The sequence below is a fragment of the Ostrea edulis genome, chromosome 8, assembly GCF_947568905.1.
Source record: "Ostrea edulis chromosome 8, xbOstEdul1.1, whole genome shotgun sequence".
Classification (NCBI taxonomy): Eukaryota; Metazoa; Mollusca; class Bivalvia; order Ostreida; family Ostreidae; genus Ostrea; species Ostrea edulis.
In genome coordinates, this window is record NC_079171.1 from 60,478,619 (window position 1) to 60,505,968 (window position 27,350).

The following is a 27,350-nucleotide window of genomic DNA, read 5'->3' on the forward strand; positions in this document are numbered from 1 at the left end:
CACCCCCTGAATTATGCATATATGTATATGTGGGAGAAAGATTTAGAATATTCTTTGATATAACTTGATACCATAAATAAGTTCACAACACAATTCGTAAAACAAATGTAAAGTCACTTCAAGTACACACCAATTGACAGTATAACACACTTTAGAAATTAGTTTCGTGCAATCTGCCCCCTCCGTGTTTTGCCCTGGTCACACAGAGGGCTTCAAAACGGCCCCAGACACCTTGCCCTACTTTAGATACATCTTATTTTCTCTCTGGCTACGCGCCTGGAAAATTTAAGTAATCATTTCAAAGGATTTCAAAAAGACTTCAGTTGAGGTAAAATGAATGAAGCAGTAAATTATAATCTACTTTTCTGAAAATGTATGCAGTGAATAATCTCATTTCATGGTTTTGTGAAAACAGACAGTGTTTGTGAATGTTCCAAGGGATTTTACAAAGTCTTCAATGCTAGATTTAAAGTGAAAAAAAATGAAGAAGCATTTCTTATGGTCAACCATGATTACTAAATTCACACCATCCATTAATTAGATATCAAATATGATCGTTCTCGGATGCGTGGTGGCAGGTCATGAAATCTGCAAAACAATGCGACGTCATAAATTTAATAAGTATATCACTAAGTATACAATTTATTTGTTTGATCAATATAAAATAGACTGATGACATCATAACCATACATCGAGTGACAATGACCCATGTCAATAATTTGTTATTTGTCGCATGTGGATATCGACAAAATAGGGAATGTCTAAAATGCATGTCATGAACTATATATGTGAAACACTGATATATATCGATATGAGACCGGTCGAACAGGGCATGCTTTCTCCTCCTGAGAACTTGATCCCACCTCTGGTACATGTATATCCAGGGATCCGAGTTTGTCAAAGTCTCTATTTTGCATTCCTTATCAGAGTAATGAGATTGATCACTGTTCGTTATATTCACCTTTCACAATCAAGATTCTATTCATTGACATTTTTTCAACGAAAAAAAAAAACCCGTTAAGCAAGTTGATCCTCTTTTCCTTGGTCATGCACTGAAATGAAAACACACAGCATTACACTACGCCACATATATTTAGAATCATCTTTATAACCCAGTTGAAAGTTTGCAAATAAACGTACAAGGAAATCGAACATTTCTTTGTCTACCGGTCTCAGAAATATAGCGCGAAAGGTGGTTTAGTATAATAATACGACAGCATTTATGAGAGAACATCGTTAAAACGAGAAAAATCGCAACATAATCATAAGTCCTGATTATAAAATTAATTTAAAAAAAGAAAATTTAAAACACAAATTCGAAATAAAAACAATAAGGTACACCGCTTATGTTCCAAAAATAGACAGAATCTGTTGTTTAGGAAATTGTCACATGTGCATTGTTTTACGTAATTATCCCAAATATTCACGTCCCTGAAGTTGATGTAAGTAAACTGAAACTGATTTTGGATTGAGAAATCATATTGATAAATATTTTAGTCAGTGCGTTTGGAAAAATACTTTTAAAAATGTTCTAAAGACACTTTAGCCCACGGGTAATTTGAAATGGGGGCCGTCCCCAATATCCCTGCTTTTATTCATATTATATTTTTTTATCTACAGAGTGTTAACTTATATGGTCAGCTTGACTTGTCGTGAACTCACATGATCAGCTTGATTTGACGGAGGTTGCCGCTTCCAGTCACCCGATATTAAAGATAAATTTTGTCATAATTCATGTATGCAATATTTCACAAGATATTAATGATTGATTTTACCAGACTTCACACGAACAATATTGCATTTTATCTTAAGGATAAATTTTGTCAGAATTCATATACACTACACCTAACTTGATCTCATTTTTTTCAGCATCCATACGTAGAAGTTCAAAATTCAGGGGGGGGGGGGGGGGGGGGATACATTCAATTTGAACTGAAGAGACGTAATAAGAAAAGAAAAACGAACATGAGAATTGCGTAATTCTTTATTATAAATTATTATACAAGGAACACACACAACTGTGCATGTCTTCATTGTATATTGCGTGATCATATTCCTTTATTATTTATTATATGATTATAAAACGAACATCGAAAACTGTGTATTCTATTATGTTTATATTATGATTATGTAAAGAACACAAAGGCTTGTGTATCCCTGTATTGTATATTGTATGATTATAAAACTAACACAAAAAACTGTATATACTTTTATTATGTATATTGTATGATAACGTTCCTTAGTTATATATTTTATGATCGTATAACGAGCACAGAGAACTGTATGAGTGACAAATTCTTGACACCTGGTGCATCAAAATTGATACCGTATTTAAGTTTTACATGTTAAACAACAGAACTGTATATTCATTTCTATTAATTGATTATTGTAATAGCCAAACTTTATCATAATTTAGTATTTTGCACATTGAGTGGATAATTAGGCGTCTAGGTACACGGTCTGATGAATCAACACGTTTGTGACCATGCCGTTGTTATTTCATTGTACACCTATTCAGGACTAACCAGTCGCCTACTCTCTACCATGGGGTACACAGAGCTCATGTGGATTTAGTCACTCAAGATAGGTCTGTGTTAGAGTTATAAAGGGTTTTTTTATTCTAGATGTCCAAGTGTTGGTAGTTTGGGGTTTCAGGACTAAACAGCTAGCGATGATGTATTTATATCATATTAATCTTCTAACTGGATATTTGACAGTGCTTTTCTTTGTGTACGGGCATTTAAACATGGTGTTTTGGGATCCATACTTATCAGATTTTATGCATTGTATTTTGCTGGGCTCTGGTTCTTCTATTTACGCTGATCAGAATCTGTTAAAGTCCCTTTATTCATACAACCTCTAGCTATTTCAATGCTGGTCACGTGTATCTAAAGTTTCTCTAAACAAAGGAGATTGCTTTAGAGGACTTTTAAATTGAAATTGGCCCTGTAGTTCTGGAGAAATCGAAAATGTACAAAGCTTACGGACAGACAGATGTACGCCTGTTTCACTCGTTTTCCATAATCAGAATACGAGTACAGTGCATTTAATTGTTTTTATAACAATAATGTTTACTTCGTACTTTAAATTGCTTGACTTTGACTCGCATGGCTGCATATTCGATTGCTGAAAGACGAGTTCGATGATAAAGTGCACAAATTACTGTCCGTAGCGTAACGTCAAAATGACGTTGTGACTTTCATAGCGTTATCTAACAAAATAAATCCACATACCGCAGATATTTTGTTAATTAAATGGATACAAAAGATATTCGGATCAACTTTGTAAAATGTTATTTATAATTATAAAACACTGCCCAGATGTTCATGTTTTCTGAGGGAATGACGTGATCAACCACAATTTTTTAACATCTTGGTTTCAGAGGATTGTTTTTTAAACGGACGTTTTCAAGCCTAGTATTCCGACGGTCCGTTAGTCCGACGGCCCGATAGTCCGACGGTCCGGTAGTCCGACGGTCCGATAGTCCTACAGCCCGATAGTCCGACGGACCGGTAGTCCGACGGTCCGATAGTCCGGCGGTCCAATATTCCGACGGTCCGATAGTTCGACATGTTGACTATCACCAAAATTTTTAATTAATAGAGTTAAAATTTATTAATGTCAGCCATTAATTTATGGAAATTACCAGAAACCGCCAAAATCGGCACGGCCTGATTATAAATCAGACAATCAATTTCTGACCAAAATCACTCATGTATTAAATCAGAGAAGCCAGGTATTTATGGAAATTAAAACTGCTAACTGATGAAGTGCAGACAAAATATGTAGTAAATGACCCTTAACAATGCAGAGAAATACATATCATTTTTTTTTACATAGACGGACAAACATCATCAAGCTTTAAACCGGATTGCTTTGAAATCTGGCTAAAACACACAACCTTTTTAAAAATAAGTACATGTATTGCCTTTCAATGTTATGATTAAGTCTCTCCGTGTTTTACTCCTGATATGATAAAATTCTTACGTCATTTTTAGATCTAACTGACTAGGTCTTTGTGTATGAATATGAATTTAGCAGTCTATGAAATTATTATAAAGATAATGAGGTAAATGGTATTTTAGTCGATGATGAAAGGCTGCTACAAGTGTTTTAAGTTTTAATCTGTATAATCAATCCAAACAAAAAGGATGTTACAATGAGCTGTGGCGTACAGGAAGCAAAATTGAAAAAAAAATGTTCCCATAACAGAAAGAAAAGTCTAAAAAGCAAACAGAGCAAACAAAGGAAAAAACAGAGTCCCGGTGTCGTTATCCAGGTGAGTCAAGACCTTATAAGAAGTGACTTGATTGTAAAAGAAGTTGTTATGATAAGGCGTGAAATATGCCCCAATTTATAAACAATATTACAAATGAAGTATATTATGCTGGTAAATATCCCCTCTAAACAAAGAGGGTGTTGCGCCGAAGCCGGAATTTTCCCTAATCGGAGCTCCGTGCCAGCACTTGTGACGTAGAACTGACCTTCATTCATATTTATACTCATTGCGTATTTGCCATTTAAATACCTGAAGGATACCCCTAGTACTAGGGACAATCCTAATACATTTTATGTATCAATACATTATACATGTAGTCTAAAGATCATTTTTGAAATCGTGAAAATTAAATTGTCTTCTTTTTTTCTGAGTATCAGATACATTGCATACGATTACATGTTACGAGTGTATCATATATTCTATACTACTAAAGTCCAGAAGCTCTTTTACTCGTATGTATTATTTTCTACAACCAACAATTGGCAACTGTATATGACTCTGACCACAAATAAAAATATGGAAATATTAATATGCATTTATAAAGTTCAACATTTTTCGAAGTACATGCACATGTAAAAATTCAATCAACATAGCAATTTGCTACTGAAATACATATAAACTCAAACTGTTTAACGGTTATTTGCCTTGTTTGGCCTTAAGGTTTTTCTTTCAAAGTTTGCATAGTTCACAACCGTTTTTCATAAAAGGCACCACGCCTTTATCAACAACTTTTATTCAGAAAAAACATACAAGTTCTCGTTAGCAGCCTTGACTATTAAAAAAAACAGGTATTGCATGCTGTATTCGGCATGTTTGTTGAGAGTCCTATTCACAAATTAAACAGTGCCCATGTTGGTAGCTTATTTCAAATTCGGCACATGGTAATAAACAGAGATTTGACATGAAACATTTATAAAAACGAGATGCGTGTTTCAATTAAGAAAACAAAATTTAGATGGAAAACATAATTTGAAAAGAAATGTGTTCGTGAGGGAGTCGAACTCGGTCGTTTTAAAAATAGAAAACATCTTTCCACATAAGAGTCGACAACCTTACCCACTGCACCACCAGCAGACCATACATTGCTAAGGAAAATTAGCGTACAGGTAAAGCTGAAAATATTATTTGTGAAGTCGGTTCGATTTTTTTTTTCAAATTTACACAAAAAACACAATTTCAAAGCAACAGTTTTTTAGAGGAAAACTCGAAGAACATGTTCATGCTAAATTTATTTTGTTTCCCGGAGGCAGTTTTTCTGAAATTTGGCGATGCTCCTCCATTTTAACTTTAAAAATCATATAAATCGCTTATTGCTTGATTTAAACTCGAAATATTTTGGCTAATTTTGTCAATACACATACATAATTTTAAACATATTTTCAAAAATTATTGAATCAAGACATGCGTTTTAGAGCAAGATTAATATAAGCCTCTTGGCTTGTTTCTCAGTCTATTTCATGTATAAGACAAGGTTTGTAAACCTTATCGAATTATTTACGAATAAATATTGTTTAAACTAAGACGTTCCAATTAGTTTTATCATATATTTGAATAACTTAGTTTTTTTTTTTCGATCTTTCATATTGTGTTTCACGAGGGGATTTTTTTGTGTAAATTTGAAAAAGAAAATCGAACCGACTTCACAAATAACATCTTTAGGGAAATTAACATGAACCGTGCAACACCTTTTTTGGAAAACTCAAAATATCACTAAATAACAGATTGAGATTGTAAATTACAGTACCATGCCGATAAATGGCATCTGTAACGAAGAATATGTTTACACTAGTTTATATTAAAGTTATTTTTAGGAAATGCAACCGAGAAACAACATGTTTATTCCGTTCCTAGTAAATTTATAATATTTATATCATAAATATTAAGATAATGTCAGGTAATACTGTAAATATTTGTATGTTTGTAAGACTTTTACGGACCCCCCTTTTTCGGTTTTCCGCTGAAGGACATCATTATCCCCACTATTGCCAGACCCAACTTATCAGAATCCCTGTTACTCAAATACATGCCTATGGTATAATCTGATGTTTGAAACATAGGAGGAATGCTGTTTTAAAACAGCTTTCCATTTCTTTGATTTCTTGATAAAATGAGAAGTTTAACCAAATTCCACCTTACTATGCATTTTTGTTTTGGCAATATAATTAACAGATAACAGCGACTTACAAATTGATCAAAAATGTAACATTATACAAATATGGCTGTTTTTGAGGTCAATACAGTGATTAAGCCGCCTGAGTAGTACAGTATTCACCGAGCCCAAAGGACGAGGTGAATGCTGTACCTCGAAGATGACTAAATCATCGTATTGACTGAAAAACCGATGAAACATTCATTTTATTATATGATTTAATGATTAAATTATTCAAACCCATTAATTTATTCATGCCATCTTACTTGTTGACATACCGGCCCGTCGGACTATCGGACCGTCGGACTAACAGACCGTTGGACTATCAGACCGTTAGAATACAGGACGGTCAACAACAAACATATCATTACTAAATAAATCACTGGAAGGAAGTCCTTTATTATAATCCCTGTTGTATTTTGCTACAGTACCGGAACCAAAGGGGGGTTCCGGGGGTCGAACCCCCCCCCCCCCCCCCCCACCCCCACCCCCCCCAACGCCTTCGTGAAAACATTTTGGTAAATAATGCATTTTGAGGTTGGACTCCCCTTCCTTTCAAAACCAATATTAACGGCACCCCCCCCCCCCCCCCAAATATTTCTGGATCCACCCATGGGCGTCGGTGGCTGAGTGGTTAGGCCGTCAGACTTTCGACCGTAAGATCGTGGGTTCGAGTCCGGGCCGCGGCAGGGCTGACGTTGTGTCCTTGGGAAAGGCACTTTACATGAATTTCCTCACTCCACCCAAGTGTAAAAGGGGTACCTGGCTATAGACAGTGAAATATATTGTTAAAATGGTAGTGCTCTAGCGCTTGTAATGACAGCTTGCACTGTATGCTTCCTAGGAGGCTGAGAAAGTTCTAGATTGATATAAGGACTGCCGGGGTAATAATGTACATTGATTATTGTAAAGCGCTTTGAGCAGCATACCCTGGAAAAGGCGCTTTATAAAACCAATCATTATTATTATTATTATTATTAATTCAACAAGATCTAAAATATTAAGGAAATTAAACTGGAACACATGATATTAGATAAGCTCGCATGCACGAGTGCATCAGAAGTTTAATCATAATATTATACACGTGTACATAGGCATCTGGAGGTTCATTGTTCCACTCATCTCGATCTACAATATAAAAATTGTCAGGCATATCAAAACAAAAACAAAAATATGTATTTGGTACCAACATGGAGCTCCACTGCATAAAATACCCCCCCCCCCCCCCAATCCCTTTGCGACCAATGAATATTGCTATTCGTTTTGTTAAACTACAAATATGATTATATTTGTACAAAAGGCGGAATTTAATATAAAAAGGGGTACAATAAAAAAAATTACATCAATACAATGTTTGTAGATTCCAATTTTTAATGGAAGGATTTTTTTTTTACGCCTGACGCAAATGTTGACATACCTATCTAACATGAACTAGGTCAAACAAACTTTAAACCTGTAGATTTACACAAGCGATAACACGTAGATATTGTATACAGGCTGACGCGCCGCACAGGTATTTAATTCTCAGGACTAGACGGAAGGTCGAAGTAACAGGGAGGCCATGTTGGATTTTAAGGTGAGACAAAATTGTTATAGAAAATTTGAATTAATGACCGCTGCGTCATACTACAATTCTATTTCGTTAATTGTTTTAACTTGTCAAAATCTTTAATTAAGATTTCGTTTTTATTTAATCAACAGTAAACTTCTCGTGTGGTCCTGGCATTAGAAATGCATCCCCGGCGCAGTGCCCAGGAAGTCCTGCTTTGTGACCTCTGTGAAACTGTCCCCCTAGAGAGTTATTGTGACGTTTGTAATATAAATATCTGTGTTAACTGTGTAGGAAAGCATCTCTCAGATGCCTCTAAAAGACACAATGTCGTGCCGTTTTTACAGAGGAAGGCTACTCCTAACTACCCGAAATGTCCGAAACACTCTGAAAAACACTGCGAACTTCACTGCGAGGAATGCAACATTCCTGTCTGTTCTACCTGTGTCTCCTCAGGTAAACACAAAGGTCACGATATATCAGATGTTCTGGAAAAACTCGGTGCTAAAACAGAAAGTTTACAGAAAGATCTGAACGAACTAGAGACCATAATTTATCCCCGATATGAGGAAATGGCGTCCGATGTCCAAACCGAGAAAGCAGAATTAGAAACAAAATACGGGAAACTGACCACAGCCACTGACCAACAAGGAGAAATCTTACACCAAGAAATCACCGCCATTGTCAACCAGCGGAAATCTGCCATTGCGCAGATGAAAAACAAACACCTATCTACCCTGAATAAAAATACAGAAGAAATCACACAGAAAATGGCGGAACTCAAACAGATCATGTCCGACTTGAAATCAATCCTAAAATCAAATGACGTCTCCTTAACCTCTACTTACAAATCTAGGAATTCCGAATTTAGAACATTACCGCCTAAAGTTACAGTACCAAGTTTGTCTGCTCAGAAAATAAACAAAGATCAGCTCAATGAATTGTTTGGTTCTCTGTCGCCATCATCCATTAACACAGAACATGGCGACACAATGAAGTCAGCAGAAGCTGTATCGTCTCCTCCAGTCAAACCACTGCTTGATGAGCCGCGCGTCACCGCCACCATAGACACTGGGTATAACAGACTACTCAGTGTTAGCTGTCTGAGTGAAGATCAAGTCTGGACACGCGGAGAGTTCAACAACACCATGAAGCTCCTCAACCTCCAGAGTGAACTACTGACATCAATACAAACCAAGTCAGGGGACTATCCATGGGAGATAGCAGTGACACGGGACGGAGATCTTGTTTATGCTGGCTATAGAGATAGAACTGTTAACTTAATAAAGAATAAACAGATACAGACCGTGATCACACTACAGGGGTGGAGACCTCTCTCTGTCTGCAGTACCGCCTCTGATGATCTCCTGGTTACCATGATCAGTGATGATGAAACACAATCCAAAGTCGTGCGTTACTCCGGCTCCACAAAGAAACAAAGCATTCAGTTTGATGATCAGGGTCGTCCTCTCTATAAATCTGGTTATTATAAATACATTAGTGAGAACAGGAACCTGGATATCTGTGTGGCTGACTGGTCAGCTAGAGCAGTAGTGGTGGTCAATCAGTCGGGAAAACTCCGATTTAGATACACTGGTCATCCCTCTAATACCAAGCAATCATTTGATCCACGCTGCATCACTACAGACAGCCAGGGTCACATCCTAATATCAGACTGCGACAATTACCGTATCCACATCCTAGATCAGGACGGACAGTTCCTCCGTTACATTCACTGTGATTTAGAACTTCCATTAGGTTTATGTGTGGACATCAGAGACAATCTCTTTGTGGTTGAGCATTACACTGCTAAAGTGAAGAAAATCCAATATCTATAAACACAGTGTTAATTACACAGCTCTACAGTGTTAATTACACATCTAAAAACCCTGTTCATTACACATCTAAACACAATGTTAATTGCATCTTTGTGTTGATTTCAGCTGCTTGTTGATTACATCTGCTGGTTGATTACAGCCCTGTGTTAATTACAGCCCCCCCCCCCCCCCCCCCCCCCCCCCCCCCCCCCCCCCGTGTTAATTACAGCCCCGTGTTAATTACAGCCCTGTGTCTGTGATGTGTAATTAACATGTACTTGTGTTTGTGAGTTTAACTGATAGAACATTAGTCTCTCAATGCTGTTTAGTAATTATATCTTACAATATCTGTATCATTATATCTAATCATAGCACACTAATCATATTGTGTTAGTAGTTATATATCTCTATACAGGTGATTGTAAATCAGTTATTGTGAAGTACTTAGGAATGTCACTTTGTCAGTATTTTGTGTGTAGCATTGAAATATAGTACATTGTACATCCACTACTGAGTACTTACATGTACTAATTGAACAGTATTTGGTTTGTTAATTATGTATTTCAATATGTGTTTGATTTTACAATGTATATATTAGATAAACATGATACAGAGTTCAGTCTTACATTATTACTGAGTGCTTACTTAGTTTTGTAGTTCTGTAACAGAGAGTGACCCCAAACGTCCGGTCTTCATCACAGATCTTCAGATTCAAGGTGACAGTCTTCTGTTTACCATTAATACCATCACAACACTTCACAGTCCTACAAAATCAGCACAAAGTGTAATCAGATCTGAATTCTCAAGGATAGTTTGTGATATATTTACATGTTTACATATATGTCAATGCAATGGGAAAGAAAAGAAGATATGACTGAACCGGTGTCATACCGGGAATCGAATACAAGGCCTTTGTTCCCATGATATGACAGGACCAGGAATCGGACCCGAGACCCCTGTATTACTAGTCAGGTGATCTAACCACTGAGCTATCCAGATTGTTATCAATGGTTTGACTGGACCGGGAATCAAACCCGAGACCCCTGTATTACATATGTAATAGTCAGGTGCTCTAACCACTGAGCTATCCATATTGATATCAATGGTTTGACTGGACCGGGAATCAAACCCGAGACCCCTGTATTACATATGTAATAGTCAGGTGCTCTAACCACTGAGCTATCCATATTGATATCAATGGTTTGACTGGACCGGGAATCAAACCCGAGACCACTGTATTACATATGTAATAGACAGGTGATCTAACCACTGAGTTATCCAAACCGATATCAATGGTTTGACTGGACCGGAAATCAAACCCGAGACCCCTGTATATGGTCGTTATAACGATCTAGTTCGTCAATACAACCTCGCATTGGGTCAAATGCTGTCTGAGGTGTTTCATACCGATTGTTCAGCCGTTCTTGGCACACTGATTTTGACTGCGGATAACTCCGTTTACCTGACCAAGATATAGGACTAACGGCGGGTGTGATCGGTCAACGGGGGATGCTTACTCCTCCTAGGCACCTGATCCCACCTCTGGTGTGTCCAGCGGTCCGTGTTTGCCCAACTATCTATTTTATATTGCTTATAGGAGTTACGAGATTGATCACTGTTCGTTATCTTCACCTTGCATATGTAATAGTCAGGTGCTCTAACCACTGAGTTATCCCGTGCACTCTTTACGGTACAAAGTGAACTTTTCCAATTGAAATTTGTCTTTTATTAATAACCTTTTTATATTGCTATCTTCCTCTTCACAACCACTTGGTCAATTTCAATCTAAACTGGTACGATTCATCCTAAGGTAAAGGAATTCATGTTTGTTCAAAAGAAGGAACAAAGGGGAAATAATCAAGAAAAGGCAAAAATAGGGTGGGGTCATTTAAAAATCATCTCAAGAACCACTGGGCCAAAAAAAATTGAGACTATTGTATAATTTTCCAGATATAGTACATGTATAGATAAAAGTTTGTTAAAACCATGGTCTGCCTGGGGTTGGGTAGGACCTCATCATGGGGTCAAAGTTTTATATGGAGATATAGAGGACAAATCTTCACGAAGACGAGAAGGTCACGATTAATCACATCAATATGCAAGCATGCCCAGGTAGTGCAGATTCAAGTTTCAAAATGTGGTCCTCGGGGAGGGGGGGGGGGTCAAACCACAAAAATAAGGGAATGTATAAGGAAATGTTTTTGCACTTCTTCATCTCAACAACAGCAGGGTCATGATTAGTCATGTCAATATGTTAACACGTTCAGATCAGATAGTGCAGGTATTTCATTTAAAAAATCATTTTCAAGTGTAGCAGGTGTGGATTCAAGGGTTTTATATCCCCGTGCCTATAGTCAGGGAGAGGGGAGGCATATTGTCCTGTTCTGTATGTCTGTCCCCTACTATAACATTGCTACTCACTTTTGAATTGTGCGTCATATGGCTCTCATATTTTATGTATCGGCATTCTATGTAACAATACCTTCCTGGTATCACCAGAGTTTTCAATCTTGTGACCTTAACCGTAGAGTTTGATTATTTTAAAAAGAAAACCAAACTTATACAGTATCTCCTGAACTATTTATAGTACGGCCTTTGGATTTTGTATATAGATCCCTTATGACGGAAACTTACAATTTACACATTTATCTTTGACTTTGCAATCTTGACCTTGCAAACTTCTATTTCAAAACTTCAGGTGAAACTTGAACCTTGCTGCTCATCACTTTTGAATTGTGAGTGACAGATCATTCATTTTTCATGTGTGCTTTTTAGGTATCAAAGTTTTTAAACTTGTCACCTTAACCTTGAAGTTTGAAAAGCTTTTAAGAAAACATTATCAAGGTCATATCTCCAGAACTATTTAAGTTGGGGCTTTCATATTTTGTATATAAGATCCCTCATCACAAGACCTTAAAATTTGATATTGTGACCTTGACCTTGAAGATTCACTCCAGCTGCAAAACTTGAATTAAAACTTCAGCTTGCTGAAAACTGCTATATAAAATATCTTTTATTTTACATTGCATTTATTGTGACAAGCCTTTCCTTTGCTACCAAAGTTTTTGACCTTGTGACCTTTACTTTGATTTTGACCTATTTGTAAAAAAAATATCAACCAAGGTAATTTTTCCTGAAGTGTTTTATATAGGGCTTTCATACTTTGTATATAAACTCCTTATGGCAACACCTCTCATTGCATACCATAATGTTTGACCTTGTATCATTGTTATGTAGTGCCCTTTTGGGTTATATTGGGGTCAAAATATAGGACTAAATATTACATAGCAATAACGATTGGAAAACATCATTTTATGATCACAACAGCTAAATAGCATTGGGATTACCTTGACTTGCCTCTTGTATCAAACCAGCAGAATAAGAGAGTTCACCTTGACGCAGGTGGGCAATGTTGCTCATGAGGCTCCTGTATTTGTGACTAATAAATTACTTTTAACAAGTAACAGTTTAACTTGGTGTGAGACTGGTTCCATTTTACTCAGTTGTCAGAGCACCTGACTAGAGATTCTGTGAGTACCTGACAATAGATCTTAAGAGCACCTGACTAGAGATTCTGAGAGCACCTGAATAGAGATTCTGAGAACTCCTAACAGTCATCATTTTGGGAAAAACACCAGCTATTCAGCAATGGGAATGGGGCCGAATTGTGGCTCTCTACAGACTCTAAAAAAGATCCCTGTGACTAGAGATTCTGAGAACACCTAACTAGAGATTCTGCGAGTCCCTGACTGGAGATTCTGAGAGCACTTGACTAGAGATTCTGTGACTACCTGATTAGAGATTCTGAGATTACCTAACTAGAGATTCTGAGAGCACCTGATTAGAGATTCTGAGAGCACCTGACTAGAGATTCTGAGAGCACCTGCTTAGACATTCTTAGAACACCTGATTAGATATTAAGAGAACACCTGCCAAGAGATTCAGTGAGCACCTGACTAGATATTCCGAGTGCACCTGACTTGACATTCTGATAGCACTTGAGTATAGATTCTGCGAGTCCCTGACTGGAGATTCTGAAAGCACCTACAATGAGATTCTATGAGGATGTAACTAGAGATTCTCTGAGAACCTGACTTAAGATTCTGCGAATACCTGACTAGAGATTCTGAGAGCACTTACCAAGAGATTCTATGAGGACGTAACTAGAGATTCTGTGAGCACCTGACTAGAGATTCCGAGTGTACCTGGCTAGACATTCTGAGAGCAACTGACTAGAGATTCTGCAAGTTCCTGACTAAAGATTCTGAGAACACCTAACAGTCATCATTTTGGGAAAACACCTGCTTTTCAGCATTGGAAAATGGGGCCAATTTTCGGCTCTCTACAGACCCTTAAAAAGTCCCTGCAAATAGAGATTCTTAGAGCACCTAATTAGAGATTGTTAGAGCACCTGATTAGACAATCTTAGAGCACCTGACTAGAGATTCTGTGACAACATGACTAGAGATTCTGAGAGCACCTGATTAGAGATTCCAAGTGCACCTGACAAGAGATTCTGAGAGAACCTGACTAGAAATTCTGCGAGTACCTGACTAGAGATTCTGTGACCACCTGACTAGAGATTCTACAAGTACCTGACTAAAGACTCTGAGAGCAACTGACTACATATTCCAGAAGCACCTGACTAAAGATTTTGAAAACACCTGACTAGAGTTTCTGAAAGCACCTACCAAGATATTCTATGAGGACGTAACTAGAGATTCTGTGAGCACCTGACTAGAGATTCCGAGTGCACCTGGCGAGACATTGAGAGCACCTACCTAAAGATTCTGCGAGTTCCTGACTAGAAATTCTGAGAACACCTAACAGTCATCATTTTGGGAAAACACCTGCTTTTCAGCATTGGAAAATGGGGCCAAATTTCGGTTCTCTACAGACCCTTAAAAAATCCCTGTGACTAGAGATTCTTAGAGCACCTAACTAGAGATTGTTAAAGCACCTGATTAGACAATCTTAGAGCACCTGACTAGAGATTCTGTGACAACCTGACTAGAGATTCTGAGAGCACCTGACTAGAGATTCCGAGTGCACCTGACAAGAGATTCTGAGAGCACCTGACTAGAGATTCTGCGAGTATCTGACTAAAGATTCTAAGAGCACCTGATTAGACATTCTGAGAGCACCTGACTAGAGATTATGTGACCACCTGACAAAAGATTCTGAAGCAACTGACACACACATTCCAGAAGCACCTGACTAAAGATTCTGAGAACACCTGACTAGATAATCAGAGAGCAATTGACTTGAGATTCTCTGACAACCTGACTAGAGATTATGTGAGCACCTGACTAGAGATTGTGAGAGCACCTGACTAGGGATTGTGAGAGCACCTTACTAAAGATTCTTTAATCACCTGACTAAAGATTCTGAAAACACCTGACTAAAGATTATGTGACCACCTGACAAAAGATTCTGAAAACACCTCACTAGAGATTCTGTGAGCACCTGACTAGAGATTATGAGAGCATATACTAGAGATTTTGAGATTACCTGACTAGAGGTTCTGTAAGTAACTGACTAGAGATTCCGAGTGCACCTGGCTAGACATTCTGAGAGCACCTGACTAGAGATTCTGCGAGATCCTGAGTAGAGATTCTGAGAACACCTAACAGTCATCATTTTGGGTAAACACCTGCTTTTCAGCATTGGAAAATGGGTTCAAATTTCGGCTCTCTACAGACCCTTAAAAATCCCTGTGACCAGAGATTCTTACAGCGCCTAACTAGAGATTCCTAGAGCACCTGATTAGACAATATTAGAGCACCTGACTAGAGATTCTGTGACAACCTGACTAGAGATTCTGAGAGCACCTGACTAGAGATTCCGAGTGCACCTGACAAGAGATTCTGAGAACACCTGATTAGAGATTCTGCGAGTACCAGACTAGAGATTCTGAGAGCACCTGATTAGACATTCTGAGAGCACCTGACTAGAGATTTTAAGACCATCTGACTAGATATTCTGAGAGCAATTGACTACACATTCTAGAAGCAACTGACTAAAGATTCTGAGAACACCTGACTAGATAATCTGATAGCATTTGACTAGAGATTCTCTGACAACCTGACTAGAGATTCTGTGAGCACCTAACTAGATATTCTGAGAGCACCTGCCTAGAGATTCTGCGAGCACCTGACTAGGGATTGTGAGAGCACCTGACTAAAGATTCTTTAAGCATCTTACTAAAGATTCTGAAAACACCTGACTAGAGATTATGTGAGCACCTGACTAAAGATTCTGTGAGCACCTGACTAGAGATTATGAGAGCATATACTAGAGATTTTGAGTTTACCTGACTAGAGGTTCTGTAAGTAACTGACTAGAGAATCTGAGAGCAACTGACGACGCATTCCAAGAGCACTTGACTAGACATTCTGAGAGTACCTGACAAGAGATTCTGACTAAGGACTCTGAGAGCACCTGACTAGAGATCCTTAGAGCAATTGACTAGAGATCCTGGAATCCTGGGTTTGAATTCCAATCTTGGCCATTGTATTTTCTATAGCAAGCAGTATGTCTACAAATATTCATGGAAAACTGAGCTGTTCTACTGTCCATACAAGAGACATTAACTCGCTCGTGAGACACACTGTACAACACCAACCAGTCATTTAACGAAGTGAAATAGATTACTCTCACGCCCCCCCCCCCCCCCCCCTTCCACCTATATTATTGTTTTGTCTGATGTTTAGGACATTTTTCTGGTGTAGGTTTAAGTCCACCTATATTATTGTTTTGTCTGATGTTTAGGACATTCTTCTAGTGTAGGTTTAAGTCCAGCAGATTGACCTGATGTTTCCATAAATCTAAGAGAACTTGAAAAATTCTATATGATCAATCATTCCATGTGGAAATCTTGAGTTGGAGAGGACAGTCTAGGGTTTAGGAACTTGTGCTCAATCCTTTTGTTAAAACATCTGGACAATAAATAAAATATGTTCAGATCAAATTTAGTCGCTTTCCAGAAGAATACCAAGCGATGTGTTAATAAACTGTCTACACTAAATACGGGGAGTTAATTACACATGGTCAGTCAATCACTGATATGTCATTGACCACACTCTCTTCTTAGTTATTCACGATTTTTTTAACATCTTGAGAATTTACTGTTGACAGTTCTATAAGAGATACTACAGCTCATTTTGCCAAACAATCACAAAATGACAATTTTCCAAGACCTTCCCAAATTTTATTGTATTATTGAATGTATGAACTTTGCAATTTTTAAGCATTTATAAAGTTGAAAATTCTTGTGTAAATGGTGAAAATGAGCTGTAGCGTCGATCCCTTTAACACTTATCTTCAATATACTACCTTTAAGAAAACTAGATGTGTGGTAGCTATACAATTGCCTCCACTTAAATTTCATCAGTTTACCAAAAGAGAAGATTTTTCCTATATATTACTGTGTAAAACTTCTGATCCTCTAATATGACCCCACCATTTGTGATCCCCTATGTCGGTCTCATCTTAATCCTTGGTGTTCTGATTTGATCAAACTTGAATCTAGACAATGTCAGGAAGCAAACATAAATTTCATCTTTTCTGGCCTAGCGGTTCTTGAGAAGATTTTTAAATGACCTCATTCTTTTGATTACCTCCCCTTTCCAGGGAGCACAGTCCTCCATTTTGCACAAACTTGAATCATCTTTACCTGAGCATGCTTTGAGGTGAGTTTGGCTGATATTATCAAGTGATGCTTGAGACAAAGTTGAAAATGTTAAAGGTTTACGAAGAGATGAATAGACAGATCCTGGACAATAAGTGATCAGAATAGCCCACTTTCGCTTTCAGCTCATGTGTTGAGAGCTAGGGATAACACTATATGCCCGAGTCATTGCATTAATGAAGCATAATTTCATTAACAAACCTGACATTTTCTACAGCAATAGAGCTATCCAAGTCCTACAAAATGTTAGAGTCTCAGGGAAATTATCCTCATCAATCAGCAGAACATCTCAAGTAACTGCCACCCTGTAAAATTTATTTCAACATTAAGGACTAGGTAACAAAATCGACTTCTTCTCACCATCATATATTAATGCAATACAAATGTCTATAAAAAATCCATGTAATCATTCTGAATGTACCAAATTGAGAACAAACCTCAATTTAAAAACACTCAAAACACAATATCTAATCTCAGTATTCATCATGTCCTATAGAACATCAATGAAAAAAATATCTTCCCCTTACCCCCCAATGTAAATTTCAGAAAATAGTTTTCCATTCCCTCAAATCTCAATGTAAATCTCCATCCCTTTACGCCTCAAAGTAAAGTTCAGAAAATAGTTCTCCAACCCATCATGTATCGATGTAATGTTCAGAAAATAGTTCTCCATCCCCTCCCCTGCCAACGTAAAGTTCAGAAAATAGTTCTCCACCCCTTCACCTTCCAACGTAAAGCTACAAAAATAATTCTTCATCCCCCACCTCCCAAAGTAAAGCTCAGAAAATAATAATCCATCCCTCACCTCCCAAAGTAAAGCTCAGAAAATAATAATCCATCCCTCACCTCCCAACGTAACATTTAGCATTTGTAAACATGTTGAATACCCGAACCATGTACATGTATGAATAAAGAGTTCTAAAAGTCCATTGTAATGATATCTATCCTACTTGTTCCTGTGGTCTAAAAATAAATTTTATGGCATCATATTACCAATTGTTACTTAAGGGCAGATTCTAACCCAGAATTTAAGAATAAGGAATTGATGAAAAATCCAGAGAAAACATTCTGTGTTGTTTAATCAGTGTACCTGGTGTCAACAACAAAACATTAACAACAGGTCCATGGGCCACACCGCTCACCTGAGTCACCTTGGCCCATATCTAAAGATTTTCCCTATATATTCACATGTAAAACTTTGGTCTCTATTGTGGCCCCACCCTAACCCCAGTGTCCATGGATTTTACAAACTAGAATCTGCACTATGTCAGAAAGCTTTTGTGTAAATGTTAAGTTATTTGGCCAAAGGGTTCTTGAGAATTTTTTTTAACACTTTACCTATATATTTGTATATTAAATTTTTAGTCCCTTATTGTGACCCCACCTTTCCCCTGCGGCCATAATAAAAAAAAACTTGATTGTGCTCTATGCCGGGGTCATAGTTTTAACAAACTTAAGTCTGCACCATGTCAGGAAGCTTTCATGTAGATTTCAGCTCTTCTGGCCCAGTGGTTCTTGACAAGAAGATTTTTTAACGACTCCACCGTATTTTTGCATTTTTGTGATCGCTTTCTCTTTGTAGGGGACGTGGTCTTTCATTTGAACAAATCTGAGTTCCCTTTAGCCAAGGAAGCTTTGTGTCGCGTTTGTCCGAAATTGGCCATGTGGTTCTGGAGATTTTTTAAAAATCGTCAATATATTTTCACTATTTCACTATTCAGATGTATATTTAATTGTTATTATAAAATTTACAATTTCATTTCAAAACTCAGGATTATCTTCCTCATGCATATAGCTCTTATCCTTATAGGAATTTGACTTCACTTTTTTGGCACACTGTTTTTCCCTATAATAGCTCTAAAACTTCATTGTTATTTCGGATTTCAAATATTTCGGTTGAGCATCACTGAAGATACATTATTTGTCGAAATGTGCATCTGGTGCATGAAAATTGGCACCGTATAAGTTTTACATTATGACCCCTGGGTCGAGGCCTCTGCTGGTGGACTGTTAGTACCCGAGGGTCTCTACAGCCCAGGAGCTAAATACTTGGTTACTAGCTTGAAAATACGGATGTATATTTAATTGCTATTATAAAATTTACAAATCCATTTCAAAACTAAGGAGCATCTCCCTCACGCATAGCTCTTATCCTTCAAGGAATTTGATTCCACTTTTTAAGCACACTGTTTTTCCCTATAATCACTCTAAAACTTCATTATTATTTCGGATTTCAAACATTTCAGTTGAGCATCACTGAGGAGACATTATTTGTTGAAATGCGCATCTAGTGCATCAAAATTGGTACTGTATAAGTTTTACATGTATCTCCCCTTGGAAAGGGGTATAACCTTTCATTTGAACAAACGTGAATTACCTTTACCTAAGGATGCTTTGTGGCAAGCTTGGTTGAAACTGGCCCACTGGTTCTGGAGAAGATGAAAATGTGAAAAGTTTATGATGACCCCTACGGCAACAACGACAGACAATGGACAAATTTTGGCAGGAAAAAATGGCCTCATTGTTCATTATTCTAGCACAATAAATTTCAGAATGGCACTACCATTTTACCATATAAGCAGGTCCATTGGTCTGTTGTGTTTGTCCTTCCCAGACACCAATGTCCCTATCCTATCCCCTTGAGTCAGACTTCAAACAATTTACAACATGTCAGGAAGGTTTCACAACACTTGTAGAGTTTCCCTCATTTATATCTCAGTAAATCTTAAATTCTTAAATAACCCCAGCCTATTTTTTTTTCATTTCTTGATTATCTAACCTTAGAAGGTGGTGAGGCCCTTCACTTAAATTATTTTTAATCTGTTAACGGTACTTGACTTAGTTTTGTTGAGACGTTGAAAATAAGTTTACAGACAGATGTACAGCAGACAAGTGTTGATCAGAAAAGCCCACTTGACCTTATAGCTCAGATGACTTAAAATAGATAAAAAAAAAAATACCAGCTCCATACAAAACTTTGTCTCCAGAAATGGATCAGATACTAAGAGAACCTCTGTCTGCTTTTAAGAGATACTTGAAGGAACTGCTCCTAATGCAGGGTGTCACCATTTCAGAAGGCCCAGGGAACTGAAAAATCAAACTGGCAATGAGTGCTGGAATGACCAGAAATCAGACAGGTAAATGAAAGTTAAAGAAAATCAGAAATACTCATGGATTTTGTCAAAAGAAACCAGCTTGTTATCTTATAAAGAGGAGACTCACTGGCCTTATCGGTCACCTGAGCATTGGTTATATGTAACACTAAGACTACACCGTATATAATAATTTCCCTATATTGACCCTGCCTTTGATCCTGACCCTGACAGAGAGGCAATGGATTTTACAATTTTAATGCAAGATTTTTGAAGATCTTCATTTTGGGGACCTGGACCTCTCCCATTGAGAAAAATAATGGAATTTGTTTGAACCTGGGAAAATGTTTCACACAAACAAGTAGGGAGAAAACTAATCCATAATGAATTAAGGTAAAACTGGACTCCATTTGACTTTCACTTTGGTCAAAGCGTACATCATACAAATAAGCAGAGACCAATTTACTTAACAATGTTGATGCATTTGTTTTCATTGTTTGGGAATTTTAAAGCACAAAATGTCAAAAATACATACATTTTAGCATTGGGAATGGGCCTTATTTCAGCCCCCTACATACCTTAAAAATTCCTGAAATTAGAAAGCTTTTCATCCATCATAACAAAGCATTTAGATGGTGGACCCTCCTATACACATTATCAAAACAGACAGGCATACAGACATACAGACATTGCTGTATCATAATACATCTCATCTACAGACAGACATACAGACATTGCTGTATCATAATACATCTCATCTACAGACAGACATACAGACATTGCTGTATCATAATACATCCCATCTACAGAGAGACATACAGACATTGTTGTGCCATAATACGTCCCATCTACAGACAGACATACAGACATTGTTATACCATAATACATCCCATCTACAGACAGACATACAGACATTGCTGTGCCATAATACATCTCATCTACAGACAGACATACAGACATTGTTATACCATAATGCGTCCCGTATACAGACAGACACACAGACATTGCTGTACCATAATACATCTCACCTACAGACAGACAAACAGACATTGCTGTATCATAATACGTCCCATCTACAGACAGACATACAGACATTGCTGTATCATAATACATCTCATCTACAGACAGACATACAGGTATTTCTGTACCATAATACGTCCCATCTACAGACAGACATACAGACATTGTTATACCATAATGCGTCCCGTATACAGACAGACACACAGACATCGTTGTACCATAATACATCTCACCTACAGACAGACATACATACATTGCTGTATCATAATACGTCCTATCTACAGACGGACATACGTTGATGTACCATATTACGTTAGTCGTCCCATCTACAGACAGACATTGCTGTACCATAATACGTTATTCGTCTCATCTACAGACAGACATACAGCCATTGTTGTACCATAATACGTTAGTCGTCCCATCTACAGACAGACATACAGACATTGCTGTACCATAATACGTCTCATCTAAAGACATGTATATAACATGTTCAATTGGTAATGAGCGATAGACGAAACACAATGATGGGTGCAGACCAACACTAATAATCACTCAGGTAAAATGCATTCCTGGAGAGTCAGGCACATGCAACCTACTGTTAATTCTGTTGTTAACTGTATTGTAAACTGCTACAATGCATGCAGCTATAACTCATGTCTTTGACTAAGAACCAAATTGACAACATTCAAACAACATTTAATATGTAAAATGACATCATTAGCAAGTACTGCATTATAATTCAAATAGTCTAAGGTAGATAACTGTAAAATCTGCATTCATGCTCTTTACATGAACTATTTTTTTACAATAAAACTGAATACTTCACTGACTCTTCTCAGGGCAAATGATGACATCCACTGATTCCTACATCCCATCAATTTTCAATAACATGATCAGTCTCCAACAGGAGGCAATGGTGGACTGGTGAGTTAAGAAATATTCTTCTGCCCATTCATACAAGTCCCTAAAAAATTTCAATGATAAGTTATGAACAATTTAATTGAGAATGTCAATGAACCTGAGATGATTTAGTCACAGATGTTGCCAGCTGGCAAATTTCACGTCCCTCAGGAGAAATGAGTCCCTAAATATAATTCCTGTTTAGAGTAATGCAATGTACAACACCCCCCTGTACACATTATGTACTCAGGGTTGTGTGAGTGATGACATGTACAATAACTCCTGTACACATTATGTACTCAGGGTTGGGTGAGTGATGAGATGTACAATAAACTCCCTGTACACATTATGTACTCAGGGTTGGGTGAGTGATGACATGTACAATAAACTCCCTGTACACATTATGTACTCAGGGTTGGGTGAGTGATGACATGTACAATAACTCCTGTACACATTATGTACTCAGGGTTGGGTGAGTGATGAGATGTACAATAAACTCCCTGTACACATTATGTACTCAGGGTTGGGTGAGTGATGACATGTACAATAACTCCTGTACACATTATGTACTCGGGGTTGGGTGAGTGATGACATGTACAATAAACTCCCTGTACACATTGTGTACTCGGGGTTGGGTGAGTGATGACATGTACAATAAACTCCCTGTACACATTGTGTACTCGGGGTTGGGTGAGTGATGACATGTACAATAAACTCCCTGTACACATTGTGTACTCGGGGTTGGGTGAGTGATGACATGTACAATAACTCCTGTACACATTATGTACTTAGGGGTGTGTGAGTGATGAGATGTACAATAAACTCCCTGTACACATTATGTACTCGGGGTTGTGTGAGTGATGACATGTACAATAACATCCTGTACACATCATGTACTTGGGGTTGGGTGAGTCGTTCTTGCAGCCAGCAACACAAACTGTGTACTTCTTAAAAGTGTCACCTCAATGCATGAAAATAACCAAAATGTTGACAAAGAATGAACTTTGCTGAATGGTCACTTACAAGAAGAGAACGAAAATGACGTCGACTATTGTGTAATTTTGAATAGTTACCAAACGTTATTATGGCTAAATATAGTAAAACCGAAGTTCAGTTGATTGATTTCGGGCAGGTGCAAAATAGCTAACTTTGACTGTGAATACCTCAGTATTGAATGCACGCACGATCATACAGAAACATCAAATCATAATATAAACAGGATCATGAGCCCGAGACAAAAAAAGTAGACATCCCGAGCATCATTCTAATTGTTCAGACAAAAAAGTATACATCCCGAGCATCATTCTAATTGCTCAAATCCAAATAATTAGTTTTTCAACTATTCTTAGCTATTAATCTATTTTTAATTATTACCCAAAATGATGCCTTTTTAATGGACTTGACCCCACAACAAAACCCCGCAGGTATAAATAGTGCACTATACCCTGGGGTCATGATGTAAACAAACTTCATATGAGTCTACAAGACTAGTACGAATGATAGACTTTTGATGGTGCCCCACAAAAAAATTCAGGTGAAAATAGTGCATGCTCCCTACCCTGGGCTCAAGGGTGGGGATGTAAACAAACTATGACTCTACAAAACAATAAAGACGCTAGAACACATAATTTTCAAGAATTACATTCATTTGGTCATTGAAATGATTTCATTAAAAATGTTTAGATTGATCATGTGTAATAATTATAACTCGTTTTGACCCCATCCTAACCCCAGGGGTCATCTTAACATGAAATAACTGTAATCTACAATGAATGAGGGGTCATCTTAACATGAAATAACTGTAATCTACAATGAATGAGGGGTCATCTTAACATGAAATAACTGTAATCTACAATGAATGAGGGATCATCTTAACATGAAATAACTGTAATCTACAATGAATGAGGGGTCATCTTAACATGAAATAACTGTAATCTACAATGAATGAGGATACTCATCTGAGTTACAGTGTTATTCCATTTAACATAAAAATCCCAAATCTGTGTGTTCCTCCTTGTGACCCCACCTTGAACCCGAGAGTCGTGTTGTGAACAAACTTGTGACCCCACCTTGAACCCGAGAGTCGTGTTGTGAACAAACTTGCGACCCCACCTTGAACCCGAGAGTCATGTTGTGAACACACTTGTGACCCCACCTTGAATCTGAGGGTCGTGTTTAATGTACAAGATCATGCTTGCATATCTATTTGAAAAATGAATTCAAATTTGTATTTCCTTAAAAGAAAATTGATCTTACAATAAAACGTTTTCCTCTGTGACGGTCTTTGACCTCAGAAGTTATGGTATGAAAAAAAAATGAATAAACACTTCATGAGGATGTTCGTGTATTCATTTAACTATACATACCAGTAACCATTGCGGTTCTTCTAAACAGAAGGTTTACAACAGACACTTGATGAGCCTCATGTGTTTTTGTGTGTCCATATATTTGTGTAGTCACAGTCTGAGATCATTGTGTCTACAAACACTACATGGGGATGTGGGCATTACGACTTAAAGAATGATATCATTGTGCATTTTAAAAGAATTATTTTCAAATATATTTCTATATAAAACTTTAGACTAATATCGACCTATCGTCCCATACAAATGGCTGTCGGTCACATTGGTGTGCATTAAACATTTAAATTCCCTCCAGTCCTCACTCCTGACACAGAGGCCAAAATATCAAACAACTTGAACATTTACATCAAATGAAATAAAGTACCCCTGTGGTTGTTGGGAGAAATATTTTCAATATTATGAATTTTATTTGAATTTTGAACCCTTGTTTAATACCCAGTGAGTCAACCCTCGTCATCTAAAGAAGGGAGAAAATGCAACAGACCAGACCGGGACTGCGTTCAAGATGGTAGCACTAGTCTAGTTGCTAGGCTAGATATCTAGGTATATTGAACGCACTGTATGAATCAGGCGCGTAGCCAGAAAGAAAATGAAGTGTACGCAAATTATGGCAAGGGGTCGGGTGGAGGAACGCCTTGCGGCCCCCAGTGGGTTCAGTGCAAAGCCCTGGGGAGTCCCCGCAAGCTCCCGAGTTTTACCAGTGAAATCACATATCTTTGTTTATAAAAAAAACAGGGTTTCTTGTCAATGTCCAAACCCAAAAGAATTCACGAAAACATTTCCTAAAGTGTTTTATTATGCCAACTCATCGTGTGTTCTTGGACTGACTTTGCATTCGTTTTACGAATGTTCTTTTTTTCTAATTATTTTTTAGTCAAACTTTTAACGGGCAAAAAGCTCCAACTCCCTCTTTCTCTCTCTCGCAAATGATATGTACGCAGTGCTACGCGCCTGTGAATTATCGCTTGTTAGCCCTACGTAGAGCTAGCCTAGCTGTTAGGCTAGATATCTAGGTATAATGAACGCACTGTATGGATTATCGCTTGTTAGCACTACGTAGCCGCTACGATCTTAAAGCCAGCCCATGATTCGAACCCAGGACCCCTGAATCTCTAGTAAGGTGCTCTAAAATATGAGCTAACTGGCAGTCGGCGACCGCACCAGGCTGACCGCTACACTTGAATAGCCTATTTTTAAAAAGTTTTTTTCCATCATTTTATGGCCTCGGTGGAATAAGTACACAAATAGGTCACAACCCCTTTCAAAATCGCTTGGATCCATCACTGATGGAAACAAACTCAAACGTTACGTTAACGTTAGGTCTAGGTTGACAATCCCATATTTCTGTTATATGCAACTCACATTAGATAAATAACCACACAATATATTCAGAAATACCTAGTAGCACTCTACCCGACAGTCATTTTTACTAACTACCTGCAAATATCCCTAAAATAAACTGTCCTTCAGATTCGTCATCCATTTTCGTTTTCAGAGAAATGTCTTCTGCTTCGTAAAGAAAGACAACTCTTGTAGAGTTTTAGCGGTATGGAATGAACGTGGAAGGAGTTGTATTTCTTGATAACAAAATCAGTGGCGGCTCCACAAAATTCTCTCAAAAAGGGAAGTGAATCGAATACCGGCAATAAAAAAAAACCTGACAATTTTTGGTTGATAATGTTTAAATAATACCCTACAATTAGATCCGCCACTGTAAATAATCTAGCATCTAAAAATTATCATGTCAAAATATCAGCGTATATATATATATATCTATATCAGTAGCGGATTTAAGGAGGGGGTGAGTACACCCCCCCCCCCCCCAAATTTTCAAATTTAAGGTAAATCGTGGTATCTTCTTTAGAAAAGTATTCTCAACGATAAATGAAGCAATAATTTCTTCTACTCCCGGAGAAATAAATGATAAAATATTTTGATTTCTTGAATTACTTTATTGGGAGAACTTAATTTTTCTTTAAAAAAAAAAAAACTTAAAATCTACGTCATTTTATTAATTCCACCTTATTAAACTGATAGAAAATTGTACAAATCACTAAATAGGAGACATATTTCAAACCCTATAAAATACCGTATGTAAAATCCAGGAGCTTCCGGGTCCCCACCATGCAGGGCTTCCCTGGACCCACTGGGGGCCTCAAGGCGCCCCCCCCCCCCGACCCCTGGTTCATAATGTGGCGCCCCGTAACCACAATTCCTGGATCCGCCCCTGAAACCCAATAACTTATTTGACATCTACAGGTAGCCTGAAAATAACAGAAAGACAATACCTTTGTCAAAGAAATACAAATTTAATTCTAAATTTCCTACAAGTAAGAATGAACACAGATATCGAAAAAATCACTGACACACTTAAAACGGTATTACCTCTTAGTAGAAATCTCTGCTTCAACTTTAAGATTCACAATCTTTTTTTTAAATTCCATTGGCCATTCTTATATCGATTCAAAACTTAAATCTGACGCCAAATTTC

At 37.6% G+C, this 27,350-nt stretch overlaps 1 protein-coding gene and 1 long non-coding RNA gene across 4 annotated transcripts; one reads left to right on the top strand and one right to left on the bottom strand.

The window, feature by feature from the left end:
- Positions 1-7,457: 7,457 nt before the first annotated feature.
- On the bottom strand, positions 7,458-22,614 carry LOC125662538 (uncharacterized). 3 transcript variants are annotated; one of them, XR_008797854.1, is made up of 6 exons: positions 22,427-22,614; positions 20,445-20,571; positions 17,686-17,789; positions 10,440-10,558; positions 9,284-9,786; positions 7,458-7,556 (listed from the first exon to the last, which is right to left on the bottom strand). It is a non-coding gene; the product is annotated as an uncharacterized LOC125662538 (long non-coding RNA). The 3 variants fall into 3 exon arrangements; XR_008797852.1 differs by lacking the exons at positions 20,445-20,571; positions 22,427-22,614 and adding exons at positions 19,868-19,913; positions 20,056-20,421; XR_008797853.1 differs by lacking the exons at positions 20,445-20,571; positions 22,427-22,614 and adding an exon at positions 20,056-20,419.
- Positions 7,899-10,409, top strand: LOC125662499 (E3 ubiquitin-protein ligase TRIM7-like). Its single transcript, XM_048894739.2, has 2 exons — positions 7,899-8,004; positions 8,130-10,409. The coding sequence occupies exon 2, from the start codon at positions 8,160-8,162 to the stop codon at positions 9,813-9,815; it is 1,656 nt and encodes a 551-aa protein (XP_048750696.2). The 5' UTR covers positions 7,899-8,004; positions 8,130-8,159; the 3' UTR covers positions 9,816-10,409.
- Positions 22,615-27,350: the final 4,736 nt, after the last annotated feature.